This window comes from Protopterus annectens, chromosome 8.part0, assembly GCF_019279795.1.
Source record: "Protopterus annectens isolate FY-2018-M chromosome 8.part0, PAN1.0, whole genome shotgun sequence".
Classification (NCBI taxonomy): Eukaryota; Metazoa; Chordata; order Ceratodontiformes; family Protopteridae; genus Protopterus; species Protopterus annectens.
In genome coordinates, this window is record NC_056741.1 from 1,505,382,981 (window position 1) to 1,505,399,933 (window position 16,953).

The following is a 16,953-nucleotide window of genomic DNA, read 5'->3' on the forward strand; positions in this document are numbered from 1 at the left end:
ATGCCTATCCCCTGATACCCCTCATCACAAATTTCTTCAGAAAGCATCTCGATTGAAGAGTACAGTAATCCTCATTGCCCCTTATTGTCCTCATCAGATTTGTTTTCCCTTTATTTGGCCTCATCTTCAACCTCCTCGGATCCTGGCTCCAACTGCAGACCCTTCTGTCTGATGCGACAGACTCCGTTCATCCAGACATTCCTTGCCTAAAATTGACCACATGGTTTCTCCTCTTCTGTTTGCAAGACAGCCCAGGACCTCCTCTCTAGTCTGTAATATATTCTATCATCATCTCACAAACCTTCTATCAGAAAACTTCATAAAAATAAAACATTTGTATTTTGGGCACAACAGAATGGATTGGATCCCTTTTCTGCTCCTAGCTCTAAAGTTCTGGAATTTGTAGCACAAGTCTTCAGTGAAGGAGTTAGCTCTTCTGCCGTTAAAGTGCAGTTAGCTACTGTCTCCAACTTTCCATGTTGAAATAGATAATTTCTAGCATCTTCCAAACTTTTTAGGGCCTTTCTAAGAGGAACACTTCTCCTTAGACAACCTATTAAATATCCTACTCCTGCTTGGGATTTAAATATAGTATTGGAAGCAGTAGCCCAGTCTCCATTCAAACCTTCAGTTAAGACAAAACTAAAATAGTTAACTTGGAAAATTATATTTTTAGTAGCAATTACCTCTGCCAGAAAGGTTTCTGAATTGTAGGCCCCATCTCCTATACCCCCTTACTTGTTTTTTCATAAAGACAGAGTATCCTTAAGAACCAACGCTTTCTTTCTTCCTAAGGTGGTGTCAGAATCTAATATAAATCAAACTATCAACTTACCAGTCTTATTTTCAAATTTTTCAAATAAAGGAGAATATTTGTTACACCTATTGGACATGCACAATTATGGTTTTACCTAAGTAGAATGAAAGATTTTAGAAAAACAGATCTGTTTCCTTTTCAGATTCAAAATTGGCAAATCACTTTCTAAAGTAACATTAGCTAAATGATTGACAGATTTTATTACCTTTGTTTATAATAAATTAGGTAGCTGGGGACTCTGTCCGAAAAGATGAGGAAAGAATGAAAACTGACGGCATCAGATGAAGAAGTTGTATAGTCACCATAATGTTCCATCTATGTTATCCATTTTCATTATTCCTCAACTAACCTTCCACCAATCCCCTTTTCCTAATTTACTCATCCTTTTGAAAGGATCGATGATGCTAAAGGAGCCTTGTTCCTTTGAGTCTCAGTTTTTGCTGGTTATCATAATATTTTATTCCATTTCAATGCTCTACAGATATAAAGGGCAGCAGACAAGATCTGAGGTATGTTGTGGACTAGGGCATTGAAAGGGAGGAGTTCGAGTCTTCAGTGATCCACGGCGGCCAAGTTGGATCCAAGGAATTGGATCCGAACACAAAGGTTGAAGAATGAAAATGGACAACACAAATCAAATGCTATGGTGTTTACATAACTTTTTTGCAGAAGAGTGTTTCCCTGGCTTCTAATGGCAGAATGTCACCATGCTGATCCACACTGTCTGCAGCTAAATCCCATTTGTTTTTGAATGTAGTGCAGCAGTAATTGTGTACTATTCAAATATTAAGTTCTCTGAGTTACCTTACTCACCCCTTATTTTTTCATGATTGCTCACATATGTTAAGAATTGTCTGAAATAATTTATAAGTGATGTAAAATAGTGGTCTGGCTAACACTGTTGAATTGTTTTAGTGCCCGTGCTAAAAGACTAGGTGTAGGGCCTGTGTTTGCTTTGTCTATATACATTTTTCATGTTGTGAGACTGGCTTTGAAAGAATTAAGTGACTGGAACTAGAGGACTTGGGAAGGATAGAATAAAGGAGAAAAAGACTAAGTTTTCAGATTGTTAGATTTTTTTAATTTTTTTCTATCTTGCCAGAAAGCTTTTAATATCTAGGCTCCCTCAAAATGTTTGACAATGTAAAGAAATTTTTTCTTGTAGTATGCTAAATGTGCTGCTTATATTATCAGTTTACTATTCTGAGTAGGCACTGCATATGTTTTATAGTAGTGACAGAAAGCAAAGCAGTCCTGCCGTGAGGAGAGTAATTTGTATTCCTTTCCCTAATTCTGTATGCTCTCTGTTTTGATGAGAATGATTTTGCTGAATGGATCATTACAGTAAGAGTAGATTTTCAGATGCTTTTACATTGTTCTGTAGAATTTATAGTATTAGTTTGGTTATCAGTCTGAGCTTTATAACCATATGCCATTTTGAGTTGTAGAAAACAGTTGATTAAGAATGCTGATGTTATGTAGTCCTATCTCACTGTAATTCTTGCTGGATAGGTTCAGAGCTGATATTCGGCTCCGACTCTGCCATTACTAAATCTCGAGAGCTTTTACCGACTCGAGGCTAACCCCCACCTATCCCGTGGTGCCTCACGGCAATCCCCCAGATCTTGTTTGCCGCAAAAGCTTCGAAGTTCTCTCCTTACTGGCTCGTTGGCTAAGTAGATGTATTTACTAAGTCTTGTTTTTTCACCACCTTTTTCTTCATCTTTTATTCCTTGTAGTTAATAGCTTTTCTTGTGTGATTGTACTGAGTGTTTGACCCCTATGCCCCCCCATAGGATTGTAAGGCCCATTTAAGTTAGAGGGCTTTTCCTCCATGTGTGTTACTTCATAAGGGGGGGGGGGGGATATATATATATATATATATATATATATATATATATATATATATATATATAAATAAAATGTATAGAATCTTTCCATATTTCTGTTTTTACTGTTTGTTGGTATTTTTACCTCAGTAGATAGTGTTGTTAGTGTAGTTAGCATTGTTGTCTTTTTTTCTAGGTAGCTTTATTAGTTTGTTATTGTTAGCATGTCTAAGGAAAAGGATAGAGAACACAAGGACCATCGCCCTTCGGGGTTTAAAAAATGTGGTAAATGTTCACAGATGTCACTGACAGACAGTCACACTAGCTGTGTGTACTGCTTAGCCAAAGCCCACTTACAAGAACCCTGTACCTTTTGCCATGCCATCAGTGCCAGGGTTCTGAACAAGAGGAAACGCAATTTAATAGATAGGGGTCTTATGACCAGTTCCTTCCAGGAACAGCTGGAACTTGGTCAGACAGCTCCTAAGACTACCAAACGAAAATCTTCGGCTCTAGATTCGGAACTGTCAAAGTCCAAAGTGACGGAGCCAAGGAGTTCTGGCTTCGATTCCGCTTCTTCTGTCTTGGTGCCGTCGGTCTCTTCGGTACCGAGACAGTTACCTGAGAATTTACCCTGTCTCACCTACCTTGAGATCTCCTTCCGTCTCCACCCGATCCTCCAGGACACACTCTGATGAGGACATCGAGCGGGTGGTGAAGAGGTTGCTTTCTGATCCGGCTCTGGCAAGGAAATTGGCCCCTCCGGACCCGACCCTTTTGCAATCCACTGCTCCTCCTCCAACTGCTTCGCTGTCTGAGCCAATCACTTCAGGTTCCTCGATGTTGGATCCTTCAGTTCCAAGGATTCTTCCTGCTTCCTTGGAACCGATAACTATCCTCAGCGGCTCAGTCAGGAGCCAGAGGGATCTGGGAACCAATGCTCTCGAGTCAACTCCGAGGTGGTTAGTCACCCTGAGTTTTCTTCCGAACCAACTATCCCTCTCTGTGCTTCGGTTCGACTCAAGCTAGATTCCCACATCTTCTTTGGAGCCATTCCCCCTTGCTCAGAGCCGACAATCTGTCTCCTCGGAGCGGAGGTCTTCTTCGGAGTGGGGAGGAAAGGCCTTCGAAGCAATAGAGAAGGCTTTATCCTCTGTAAAAGCCATACCTTTGGAACCGATGTCCCACAAGCAGCTGGTAGCAACCTCTTTTCCCCTGCCCACCCCCACAGCGTAGGGAACCAGAGACTCAAGCAGCCCCATTGGAGGTGCCCCCTCTTCAGAGACCCCCCCAGATTCTCCCACTGGAGACCTCCCTCAGAAGAAACTTTGTAAGAGGAAGCATGTTGACTCACCTGAGTCTGTAACGTCTGACACTGATTTGGAGGAATCGGAAGGGTCCCCTAGATCCCCCTCTGAGGATGTCTCCTTTTCTGACATCCTGGAAATCCTTAGAGGGGTGATTGGAAGACCTCTAACCCTACTGAGGACGAATCAGTGTATCTTGAGGCCTTTGGTTCCCGACCTTCCACCTCCTGGGTGACACCGCCTTATGACAAGCTCTTGGAGGTCATATCGCGGAAAGCCTGGACCTCCCCAGACACAGTGGAGAATGTCACAAGGAGGCCAAACAGATTTATGACTTCACCAAAAGATAAGTCTCTTCTTTCCAAAGGGGTTCCTGTTGATGCTATGGTAGTAACAGCGGCCACCAAGGAGGAGTTGTCAAAGACATCTTCCAATATCCATCCTCCTAACAAGGAGTCCAGGATGATTGATAAATATGGAAAGCATACCTTCTCTTCAGCAGCATTTACCTTAAGATTGCTGAATTACTTTTCCCATTTCCCTCTACTTCAGAGAGATCTCCTGAAGGAGTTGAGATACACCCTTCACAGGGTTCAGTAGCTTCTGGATCCACTGATGAGGTTTCTGCGCAGCTCTCCACCCTTACATCGATAGCTAACTCCTCCATGAGGCTGATTTCCTATGCAGCAGATGGAGCGAGCAGGGCAGCCGCAGCAGGAATCTCTCTCATGAGACATTCTTGGATGCGTCTTTGTAACTTCACGGTATCCTTCGTCTTTCTTCACCAATGTCCACTTTGATGGTTCAACTCTTTTTGGATCTCAGGTGAAAGAGACCTTGACAAGGTGCGAGCAGGAAGGGAAAACCTTATCTGCTGTCGGAGTCGATTTCTCCCTTCCTTTTAGACCCTATTCCGAGGGTCAGACAGGAGGGAAAATGTGGCTCCGTAAATCCAAAAAAGGTTTCCCTCAGGCACAAGGTCAACCCTCCCCTAGGGACAGAGGGGCAGGATATAACGGAAGACGCCATCCTCATGGCAGAGAAGGTCCACAACATCAGGGAAATAGAGAAACCTTCTCTGATCGTCCCTTCCATCGCCCAGTCGGGGGTAGTCTTTCGCTGTACCCAAGCGCCTGGCTAAACATTTCACAAGATCATTGATACAAACCATAATATCCAGAGGTTACCTAATTCCCTTTGTTTCTGATCCCCCGGCAAACCAGTCTCTTGCAGATGTGCCATCCATTCAACTAGACCATGCAACATCAGAGGTCATCTCGTTGCTGCGAAGACGTCATCCAAGAAGTCCCCACAGAGCAAATAGGATCCGGAAGTTATGATTCTTTTTAGTTCCAAAAAAGACAGGGGATCAATTCTAGATCTCAGCAAACTCAGCAAAGAAATCGAAGTTCCGAATGATCACGTCGCAGTCGGTATTTCCCTTTATCAGGAAAGACAATTGGATGTGCCCAGTAGCTCTTCAGGACGCATACTACCACATCAAAATGGACAGGCACTCCAGAAGACACTTATGCTTTCAGCTGGGAGCCAAGTCATTTTCAGTTTCGAACACTGCCCTTTGGCCTCACTATAACCCCCAGAGTGTTCACCAAATGCATGGCAGTGGTAACGGCTCACCTGAGACGTCAAGAATTCCAGGTGTTTCCCTACCTAGACAACTGGCTCCTCACTGCTACCACCAAGCATCAACTGACCAGAACCAGGGTTGAGACACTCTATACCTTGTGTGCCAGATTAGGCTTCACAGTAAACCTAAAACAGTCAGCCTTATCTCCATCGCAGCACATTGTATTCTTAGGCTCAGAAATAAACTCAAGCACCATGACAGCAAGACTAACACCAGAAAGAATAGAATTATTGCACAACCAAGTCAGATCTTTGCTCAACAATCACAAAGTTCAGGCCAGGGTAGTCCTTCAAGTCCTAGGGACTATGGCTTCCTCCATTCCATTAGTTCCCCTAGCCCATCTGCCCATGAGTACTTCAGTGGCTACTTTTTGCTCAGTGGGTCAATGCAGGATCTTTCCCTGTCTCATCACAAACACCTGCACGAAGGATCTGACATGGTGGTTGCATACGGAACAACTTCTCTTAGGTCGTCCACTTGTTCCTCCTCAAGAAAATGCAGTTTTGACCACGGACGCCTCCCAGATTGGGGGGGGGGGGGCATTATCTGGGAACGACGGTCCAAGGTATTTGGCAGAACCATGAGAACCACCTGCACATCAATGTTCTGGAGATGAGAGCAGTGCTATATGCATTGCAAGCACTTCACAGTTCTCTTCCCACTGAGACAATTGCGATTCAGACAACGTGTCTGTCATGTGGTACATAAACATGCAAGGGGGAACCAAATCTTACCCGCTTTGCCGAGAGGCCTTAAGAGTTTGGAAATGGGCGATGGACACTCAACGCTTTCTGGTAGCAATGTACATCCCGGGGAGAACCAATCTGATAGCAGACAAGCTCAGTTGAGCAATTCTCATGCCTCACGTGTGGTCCCTGAATTCAGAAGTTGCAAAAGAGATCTTTCACAGATGGGGACAGCCTTGCTACGACCTATTCGCCACACACCTGTGCACCAAATGCAGCAGCTACTTTGCCCTAATTCCCCATCTGGAGATGTCACCCAGGGATGTTCTAGTCGACGATTGGCCCCCGGGTGACTCCTTTATGCCTTCCCACCTTTTCCTCTCATTCCAAAAGTGATACAGAAAGCAAAACAGTTGAGGAGTACCCTGATCCTCATTGCTCTTTACTGGCCTCATCAAGTCTGGTTTCCCTTCCTGTGGCCCCACCTCTTGGAGGAACCATGGATTCTGGAACCATCTCCAGACCTTCTGATTCATCAATCGGGGCAGTTCCATCCTACCATCCACACCCTAAAATTGACAGCATGGCTGCTCCAGTTCCACGAATAGCCAGGTGTGTTTCCCTCTCACCATCAGTCAAACGCATTCTGATTTCTTCCCACAAGCCTTCCACTAGGAAGTTATACTTCAGCAAATGGAAAAGGTTCTCTATTTGGTCTGCAAATCAAAGATTAGATACCTATACAGCTCCTGCAGAATCTATTTTGTCCTTCCTTGCATCCATCTTTCATGAAGGAGCTGCAGCTCTTATGGTTAGAGTTCAGTTAGCTGCCATATCTAATTACCATTTTGGCTACATGGGAAATCTCATCATGTCCCACTTATGCAAAACCTTTTTGAAGGGAGTTCTCCTACTCGGGCCTCCAGTCAAACAGCCACCAGAACCCTGGGACCTAAACTTAGTTCTCACATCCTTAATTTCTTCCCCCTTTGAGCCCTCTTCTTCATCAGATCTGAAGTTATTATCTTGGAAAACACTATTTTTAGTAGCTATAACCTCTGCTAGGAGAGTGTCAGAATTGCAAGCTCTTACTATTCGACCTCCTTACATTGTTTTCCACAAGGATAGTCTCACATAGGACTAACCCTTCCTTTCTTCCCAAGGTATGTTCAGAACATAATCTTAACACTACTATTGAGCTACCGGTGTTTTTTCCAAATCATTCTAATAAATCTGAATACAGGCTACACCAGTTAGACGTCCACAGAATTCTCAGATTTTACCTACACAGGACCAACGAATTTAGAAAATCAGATCAATTATTTGTTTCCTTTTCGGATAAAAATAAAGGCTTGCCTATTTCTAAGTTTACCCTTTCAAAATGGCTTTCAGATTACATTTCCTTTGCTTATCACACTGCTGGCAAACAGTTACACAAGAAAGTAAAAGCCACTCTACAAGGGCAGTATCAACTTAATGTGCCTTTAGATCTAGGCTCCCAATTGATACTGTTTGTGCATCAGCTACTTGGGCAAGACCACATACCTTTGTCACTCATAAATTGGATTTGGCCTCCCGGGACAGGTCATCCTTTGGGTCCACTGTGCTGAAGAGTCTCTTCGCTTGAGCCATAAAGGTGCTAGGGATGCTGTCCCATCCAGTAAGAATTATGGCGAGATAGGACTACAAAACATAAAGAAGTTATGTACTTACCATAACGTTCCATGTTTGTAGTCCATCTCACCTACATTCTTGCATCCCTCCCTCCTTCCCCATTCCTGTTCCTGGAGGATTTGGTGGACTATACTTATGCTGTCTAACCTAGTTGTAGTTGTCCACCTGGCATGGATAATGGTACACAATGTTTTGTCTGTATGTACACAGTTATTGATAGTTTCATAACTATTAGGTACTTATTGCTTTCTTGCAAACAAGATCTGGGGAATTGCCATGAGGCACCATGGGATAAGGGTTAGCATTGGGCCAGTAAAAGCTCTTGAGCTTTAGGATCGGCCGAGTCGGTGCGGAATATTGGCTCTGAACCCATCCAGCAAGAATGTAGGCGAGATGGACTACAAACATGGAACGTTATGTTAAGTACATAACTTTTTTTATTCTTCTGTCCTTCTGAAGGCTAAGGTAACATGCTAGGGATTGTCTGAAAAACGCATGACCTGATGAATATCAAGACTGGCTGAGTAGCTTAGACTGAGCCTACCTGAAATATAACAGAATAAGTTATGGGCTGTTGACTGAATGTTTCCTTAAAATTATTGTTTCACTCTTGTATTTCAGTGTTGTAACAGTATGTTTTTTCACACACTTTCTCCCTTTTAGGTCAGATTGTGACTTGTACAGTGAATACCTACAAGTGTACTGATGGGAAATGCATCAGCAAAAGAAATCCAGAGTGTGATGGGGTGAATGACTGCCAAGATAGGTCTGATGAATCAAACTGTGGTGAGTGTTAAATAACTTAAGACGTAGGCGAACATATATTTATATAAAAGAAAACAAACCATATTAGCATATTCTTAGTTGCAAGCGTTACCTATCGCACATTCTTTTGTATATTTTTCAATTCAACATTACATAAATTTTTCAGTTCCTGCCTTCACTTAAATCTCACTCCTCTTACAAAACATTATTCTACAAGTATTGTTCCCACAATTTCCATTTTTTTCTATGTATTTTGCTGCAACTCTTTCTAAATTCCCCACTTCCGGTTCCTTTTCTCTCTTAAAAATGGAGTGCAGTTGGTTTAGACTCTTGTTTTCCATTCATTTTTTGGTAATTTTTTTTTTGTCAGCCACCATAATTAAACTTAAGGCCTCGCTATGAATAGACAGTCTGTGTACTGACTAAAAAAATAAATAAATAGTTTCCTTAGTTAAACCCATTTGCTCACCCAGTATTTCTGACAGAGTTCTCTGTAGGGGAATTTAAGTCTGCCAAATCATTACACTTCCTAAACACAAGTTCACAGTTACCACTATTATCCGTCAAACTTCCAACATTTGTCATCTACCTGAGGAGAAATCCCTTGAGTCTGCTTGGGGGTGTAAAAATACCTATGCAAACACTTTCAAGCAAAAATCCTAAATCTTTCAGACTTTGTTCCATAATTGAGAGCCATACATATGCCCTTCCATCGTTTCCTTGTTAATTGCTTATCCAGTCTCTTCCCAATCTTCTCTAACTTCCTTTGATTCCTATAGTTATCATGCAGTATTGTATATGCCTGACTGATTATCCCTTTAATGGCGACTTGTGTTCTGTAGTCAGTTAAAAACTCTAACAGAGCAGATCTTTCACTTAGGACTCCCCTATCCCTTTTTCATAGATTTATAGATCACTAGGCTAATGACCCGAGGGCCTTTCTAAGCTTATTCAGATTTTACTGAAAGAATAATAATGTCCTATATCCAAGTAGGACATTGAAGGCCAGGCATTTATAAGCTGCATCTGTCCGTAAGCGACATGGATGCCAGGCCCAATGTCTATGTCCTATTCCCAATCCACTGGTCTAGGTTGCACTTATAGACAAAGATCCACATGGATGGGGAAGCCTATTCCATAGCAGGGTAATATACAAAAATATCAATCCGTGGTAGGGATGGCAGGCTCTAACCTGAAGTCAAAATGTCTTCTTGGCCTCATCCCATTCGATTACTTTGCCCTCTCTAATTATATTTTTGCTCCCAGTATGTTGATTCCTTTGACAGTTTTCTTCATTAAATTCCAGCTATATCCTGCCTGTTCTCTGTACCCTACCTACAGTCATTCCTATCGGCAAAATCTTCTTTCTCCATTCTTCTATTTGCTTACTTATTAGAATACTTTCTGCTACTTTATAAAGATAGTTTTCTGTGTGGCAGTTGTTCTAGTTAAGGAGCTGCATCCAAAATCCCTCTCTGCCCTTACTGCTTGAATTTCCCCTCTGCTTCATCATCTCCATCCACTTGGAATTGTAGCTTTCAGTTTGTGTTGTGTGTCTGAGCCTTATCAATGTAGCTCTAAAATATCCATTCAAATCAAGTAATCCTAATCCACCTTGCTGTTTTGGAAGGATCAATTTATCCCAATTGACCCTTGCACTTTTCCTCCCTATGTAAAACCCTTCACCTCTTTATTACTGTCCACAACTTCTCTGGTTGACAAAAATGTGCCTGTATATAAAAACTAAATGGACTAAAAACAATGTCACTGCTGGTATTTTTCTATCCATAAACAAGAGTTTCCAGTTTCTCAGTTTTTGTATATTTTGTTTAGTCTCTTCCCACATATCTTTAGCTGCCATAACAGAATCCTTTTTAATCTCTACTTCTAAGTAGTTCATTTTATTGTGTCCCCATAAATATGGGTATTGCTGAGATCAGTTCATGTGTGGGTACATAGTTTGCAGCTGTATCCTTTGTTCTATCTTCATTCATTTTATATCCTGAAAAGACTTTAAATTGTCTTATGATGAACACAACATTGAGATGTTCTTTTCTAGTTTTACCAGGCACAAAATATTGTCTGCAAATGAATTTCAGCTTTTCATGATTACCATACCAATTATATTCTTAAATTTCTGGATCCTTTATTTTCTTTGCAAGTAGCTGTAAATATAATTCAGGTGAAAGAGGATACCCCTGTCTGGTTCCTCTGTTAAAATGCAGCTTATCAGAAAAGAACACTCCCACTTTAATTTTTGTCTCTGATCCCTTATATATTATCCTAATTAAACTTTTTGTGTCAAGGAATGCAAATGTTTCCATTGCACTTCTCATAAAATCCCAGCTTATTGTGCCAAATGCTTTCTGTGCATTAAGACCCACCAACAGGAGCAGTATTTTCTTGCATTCTGCAATTATCATTTTGTTAATGTTGTCAAATGTTTTCTTCCCCTCCACAAAACCACAATGATACGTATCTATCAGTTTTGGCAACATCTTTGCCATTCTTTTATCTGTTATAGACATAAATGCTTTAATCATGGTTTAACATTTGAAATAGGCCAATATGAAGCTGGGTCTGATGTCTCTACTGTCTTTAGGCATTACAGCAACCGCAGCATCTGAAGTAGGCAGACTTCATTCGTCTGCAACCTGTGGGTATCGGATCCGATCTCGGATCCGAGCCGGCAATTCAAAAGCTTAGGCTCCGAGCTCCTAGCTCCTCCCTCTTACCCATAACCCCTTGCCAAGCCCTGACTGACCTCAGATTTCGTTTGCCGCTTTTCAAGAAGCAACGGAATTCTAGAGCTCCTGGCGTGGTTGAGATAAGTGTAGATTTTTTGACAGGAAAAGTTTTCAAATTCTCTTTTTTGGTTATTAATCTAGTTAGTGTTGTGTGTGGTTAAGGCTTTCCTCCCTTTTTAGTTAATTTTTCTCGGGTTTTCGTAGTTTGTTTTGTGTGTGTGTGTGTTTTAGGCCTTAGGTGTAATGTCTGAAGCCCCTAAGGCTGTTTTTTCGAAATGTACCGAGTGTGGCCATAAGCTGTCCCCAGCAGATGGCCACACTCGGTGACTCTTGGGGGTTGAACACCTGTCTTCTGGTTGTACCATTTGTGCAGGGTTCAACCCCGGCTTTAAGGGAACGGAGGTCGGTTGGTGCTGGCGGGTCTTTTACCCCCAGATACTGCTTCGGCCTCTGCCCCTTCCAGTCAGCAACCTGTTGCTGTGAGTTCTCCGGCTGGGACTCAACCTCCCTTAAAGTTGCCGGAGGGGAAGGATTCTTCTAGGGAGAGACAGAAGGAGAGGCACAGGGAGAAGCACCACAAGAGGAGAGCCGAAGCTTCTAGTTCGGCTCCTCCATCTAAGCGGGCCTCCCCTGTGCCTTCTAGCCTTCCTCCTCCTCGGCTCCACTCCCCTCGGTTGTCTCCTGGACCCGAGGAGGAGGAGGCTAGCCCTTCCAGGAGGTCACCGAGACGGCTCTCTAGGTCCGCGGTGGCCTTCTAGATCGACCTTTTCAATGAGCGAAGCTGATATGGACCGGATGATGAGGAAATTCATCCAGGCCCAAATGCAAATGGGAGTGCTCCTAGCCCCCCCCCATCCGGGAGGGGCTTCGACCCCTTTTTTCGCCCCATTAGCTCCTTCTCCGACCCATACCACGGGTTCGGAGCTTTCGGCGCCGTGCAGATTTGGATCCGGGGTTGGTCGCATCCGATAGGTCGGCGCAGCTCGGATGCGTCCGATTCCTTGAGTGCTTGGGGTACCGGACCCGACCTCTCGGAGCCGAGGGCCGAGCCTCGGATCCGAGGGAGCTGGTGTGTCTTCGCCCGTCCCAGGTCGGAGCACACTGGTCTCGGATCCGACGGTTTCGCCCGACTCCGATCCATACGCCGGATCCGAGTGGGGTCGGCTCTCGGGGCTTAGAGAAGCTGGCTCCCTCGGCTTTCAACGTTATGGAAAGGGCACTGTCGAGGACATCCGGACCCCGGTCCCTGCCACGGCTCCATACCGCACTCCATTGCAGTTGGGCCAGGCCCCCACCAGCCGGTCCCAGGGACAGCCCGCCTCGATGTCCCAAGTGGTTCCCTTGGAACATCCATCTGCTGAAGAGTACTCCTCGGACAGCCCCCCCGATGAAGTACCTCGGAAGCGTAAGTGCAAGAGGAGGCACATGGACTCCCCTGAGTCCGTCACTGAAGACACGGACTTGGATGAAGGGGAAGGCTCCCCTAGGTCACCCCCTGAGGACGTCTCATTTGGAGACATCATGGAGATGTTAAGGATCGGGGGGGGTGGTCTGCCCCCAAGGCTTCTTCGGACGAGTCTGTGTTCTTGGAGGCATTCGAGGTGGGCCCTTCTACCTCTTGGGTGTCCCCTCCTGCTGACCCCCTGGTGGATCTTATATCCATCAGGGCGTGGAAGGATCCGGACACAATTGAGCCTATCCCTAAGCGCCCGGACCGCATTCTTTCTCCTCCATCAGACCGCACCCACTGGAGTAAGGGTCCCCCAGTAGATGCCATGATGATGGCTGCAGCCACGAAGAGGGAATTGGCCCAGGAGAGTCCCTCCGTCCATCCTCCGGGCAAGGAGTCCCGTTCGATGGATCGCATCGGGAAGCGAGTTTTTAGTTCAGCGACCTTCTCCTTGAGAGCGCTGAACTACATGGCACATGTCATTAGGATGCAGCGGGATCTGATTAAAGAATACGCTGCATCTCCCCCGGAGTCCATCTTGAGTGAGGATAAACAGGTTTACTCCACCCGAATGGCCACTCTCAGGTCAGTATCCAATACATCTATGCGGCTGCTGTCTCATGCTACTGAGGGAGCCGCTAGAGCCAGCGGAGCAGGCCTTGTTATGAGGCGACAGGCCTGGCTCCGCCATTGTGATTTTGCAGAGCCCTTCAAGGCGACCTTCGCGAATGCCCCTTTCGATGGTTCTGCCTTGTTTGGCAAGACTGTTCAGACATTAGTCCAGAGCGAAAAGGACGGAAGACGCTGTCTGCCGCCGGAGTCCGCTTCTCAGCTCCCCAGAGGTCCTTCTCTAAGAACCAAAAGGGACAGAAGAAGATGTGGTTCCGGAAGTCGCAGCAGTCCCAACCTGCTCCGGATAACCAGTCCTTCCGTGGCAGAGGGGGACGGGGAGGTCGTCGTACAGAGGCAGGGGCTCCTGGCAATTTTGGGTCCAGAGAACCCTTCTCTGAGAGACCCACGCAGCAGCCCTGAAGGGTTGCCCGGCTGTCCGTCTCTGGAGGCAGTCGGGGGGCGGTTTTCGATGCACCTGACTTCTTGGGAGTCCATAACAACAGACAGTTGGGTGCTTCGACTTATATCCAGAGGATATTCAATACCCCTATTCAAGATTCCCAAATCTCGCAGCCTCCCAGATGTTCCACCCGACCAAAGGGAGGCGCAGCTATCAAATCGGGGAGCTGCTAGGAAAAAGAGCCATCCCGCGCGTCCCCCCAGATCAAGCCGGATTAGGGTTTTACTCCAGGTTCCTTTTGGTGCCAAAGAAGACGGGGGACTTAAGACCAATTTTAGACCTTTCCCTGTTGAACCTGTCAGTAACCAAGCAAAAGTTCCGGATGGTCACCCTGCAATCTATACTCCCCCTCTTGAGGGAGAACGACTGGATGTGTTCCATAGACCTCAAGGATGCGTACTACCACATTCGGATGGACAGACGATCCAGGAGGTTTCTTTGCTTCCGGCTGGGAGCCAGTCATTATCAGTTCAGGGTCCTCCCCTTTGGTCTCACCTCAGCCCCGAGGGTGTTTACCAAGGTGTTAGCGGTGGTAGCGGCCCACCTGAGGCTCCAGGGATTACAGGTCTTTCCGTACCTGGACGACTGGCTCCTGACGGCATCATCAAGGCATCTTCTGTGCTCAGCCAGGGATTACTTTCTTCAACTAGCACCAAGGCTGGGCATCACGATCAACTGGGAGAAATCTTTTCTGAATCCAACTCAAATTATAGATTTCATAGGAGGAAGACTAGACACCAGATCAATGCGAGCCTTCCTCACCCCAGACCGTATCGTCAGCCTGAGGTGTCATGTGACAGCAATCCTGCAACCATCTCCAACTGCAGCTTCGGTCCTGAGGGCCCTAGGTTCTATGGCGGCAGCTATCCCGCTTCTAATTCATGCCCTTTACATGCGGGTTCTTCAATGGACCCTTCAAGTTCAGTGGTCTCCTCTTTGTTCGTCTCTAAACGCCCGATTGCGGTCAGCAGGCGTGCAGGGACTCCCTTCTGTGGTGGCTTCTTTCTTGGAGCCCCTAGCAGGGAGACCTTTTGCGCTGCATTTCCCGAGCCACAGTGACAACGGACGCTTCTTGCCACGGGTGGGGGCTGCATTCTGCCGGCAAGATTTTCCAAGGCACGTGGAATCCCACAGAGACGCCATTGCATATAAATGTCCTGGAAATGAGGGCGGTGCTCCTAGCGTTGCAAGCACTTCACCACGTTCTTCCTACAGGGACTATTGCGATTCAGACAGACAACATGTCCGTAGTCTGGTATATCAACAAGCGAGGAACCAGGTCTTACCCCTTTGTCGAGAGGCCATGAGAGTCTGGGAATGGGCAATTTCCACCAAACGCTTTCTGATAGCAACGCACATTCCGGGAAAGTCCAACATCCTTGCGGACAAGCTCAGTCGCACCATCCTTTCTCCACACGAGTGGTCCCTCAATCTTCAAGTAGCGAAGAAGATTTTTGCCGCTTGGGGCAACCCTGTTGCGATCTTTTGCTTCTCCCTCAAACGCCAAATGCGACAATTTCTTCGCTCTGCTTCCCCACCAGGGAGTTCCCGAGGATGCTCTGGTGCATGCTTGGCCTCCCGGTCTCCTTTATGCCTACCCTCCACTTCCTCTGATGCAGAGGCTTCTGCAGAAAGCCAACAGTTTGGGGAGCAGAATGATTCTCATTGCCCCATTCTGGCCTCGACAACCTTGGTTCCCCTTGTATGGTCTCACAAAATCAATCCACCATGGATTCTGGATCCAATTCGGATCTCATCTCTCACCCTCTGGGAATGCCAGTTCCCAATCTGGACCCTGAAGTTGACAGCTTGGCTGCTCCAATTCCAACCTTAATTAGGACTCCCGGTATCTCTTCACCGGTCAAAGCCATTTTGGTGGCTGCTCATAAACCTTCCACCAGACAGGTTTATCGGAGTAAATGGAAGAGGTTCTCTATATGGGCAGGACAGAGAACTGTGGATCCTTTTTCAGCACCTATCTCTGCGGTGCTAGATTTTCTAACAGACCTCTTTCATCAAGGGGCTAGTTCTTCCACGATTAAGGTACAATTGGCGGCTATCTCGCATTATCACATTGGTCATGACACAGCTCCCTTATGACAGCGAAATTATGCAAAACTTTTCTCAAAGGAGTTTTTGTTAAGGCCTCCAGTCAAGGAGGTTGTACCGCCTTGGGACTTGTCTTTAGTCCTGCAGGCCCTTACTGCTCCTCCCTTCGAGCCTGCAGCTTCTGCTGATTTAAAATACCTTTCCTGGAAGACTGCCTTTCTGGTAGCTATCACTTCAGCCAGAAGGGTGTCTGAGCTTCAGGCTCTATGTGTCAAACCGCCTTATCTTTCTTTCTTCCCTGATAGGGTGTGCCTCAGGACCAATCCATCTTTTCTTCCGAAGGTCTCTTCTGAATCCAATATTAACCAGTCAATCAATTTGCCTGTATTTTTCCCAAGTATTCAAACAAAGGAGAATACAAATTGCGTTCATTGGATGTTCATAGACAATTACGTTTTTATATTAACAGGACAGCTGGCCACAGGAAATCAGATCAGCTGTTCGCCTCCTTTGCTAAATTTGCTCTGGGTAAAGCAGTATCTAAAGTCACTCTATCTAAATGGATTGCTAATTGCATTCTGCAGGCATATGACACTTCAGGCAGACCTGCTCCTCAGAGGGTTACGGCTCATTCTACTAGGGCAGTTTCTACGCCAGCCTTTAAGTCCCGTGTTTCGTTGGATGATATCTGCAGCTACTTGGGCCTCGCCTCATACTTTTATTTCTCATTACAAGGTGGATGTTGTTTCTAGAGGAAGAGCATCCTTTGGCTCAGCGGTGCTCGAACATCCTTCCATGACGGCCCAAGATTCAGGTAGCTAGGGACTCTGTCCCACAGGTTGCAGACGAATGAAGTCTGCCTACTTCAGATTTAGAAGTTATGTACTCACCATAACGTTCCATCTGAGT

General features: G+C 45.5%; 1 protein-coding gene across 1 annotated transcript in view; it reads left to right on the top strand.

The window, feature by feature from the left end:
- ST14 (ST14 transmembrane serine protease matriptase) overlaps nucleotides 1–16,953 on the top strand; it is a 1,989,024-nt gene that overhangs the window by 1,222,833 nt on the left and 749,238 nt on the right. Inside the window, exon 14 of the mRNA XM_044081090.1 lies at nucleotides 8,625–8,747. Within this exon, the coding sequence (XP_043937025.1) occupies nucleotides 8,625–8,747 (123 nt within the window). The remainder of the gene's footprint in view (nucleotides 1–8,624; nucleotides 8,748–16,953) is intronic.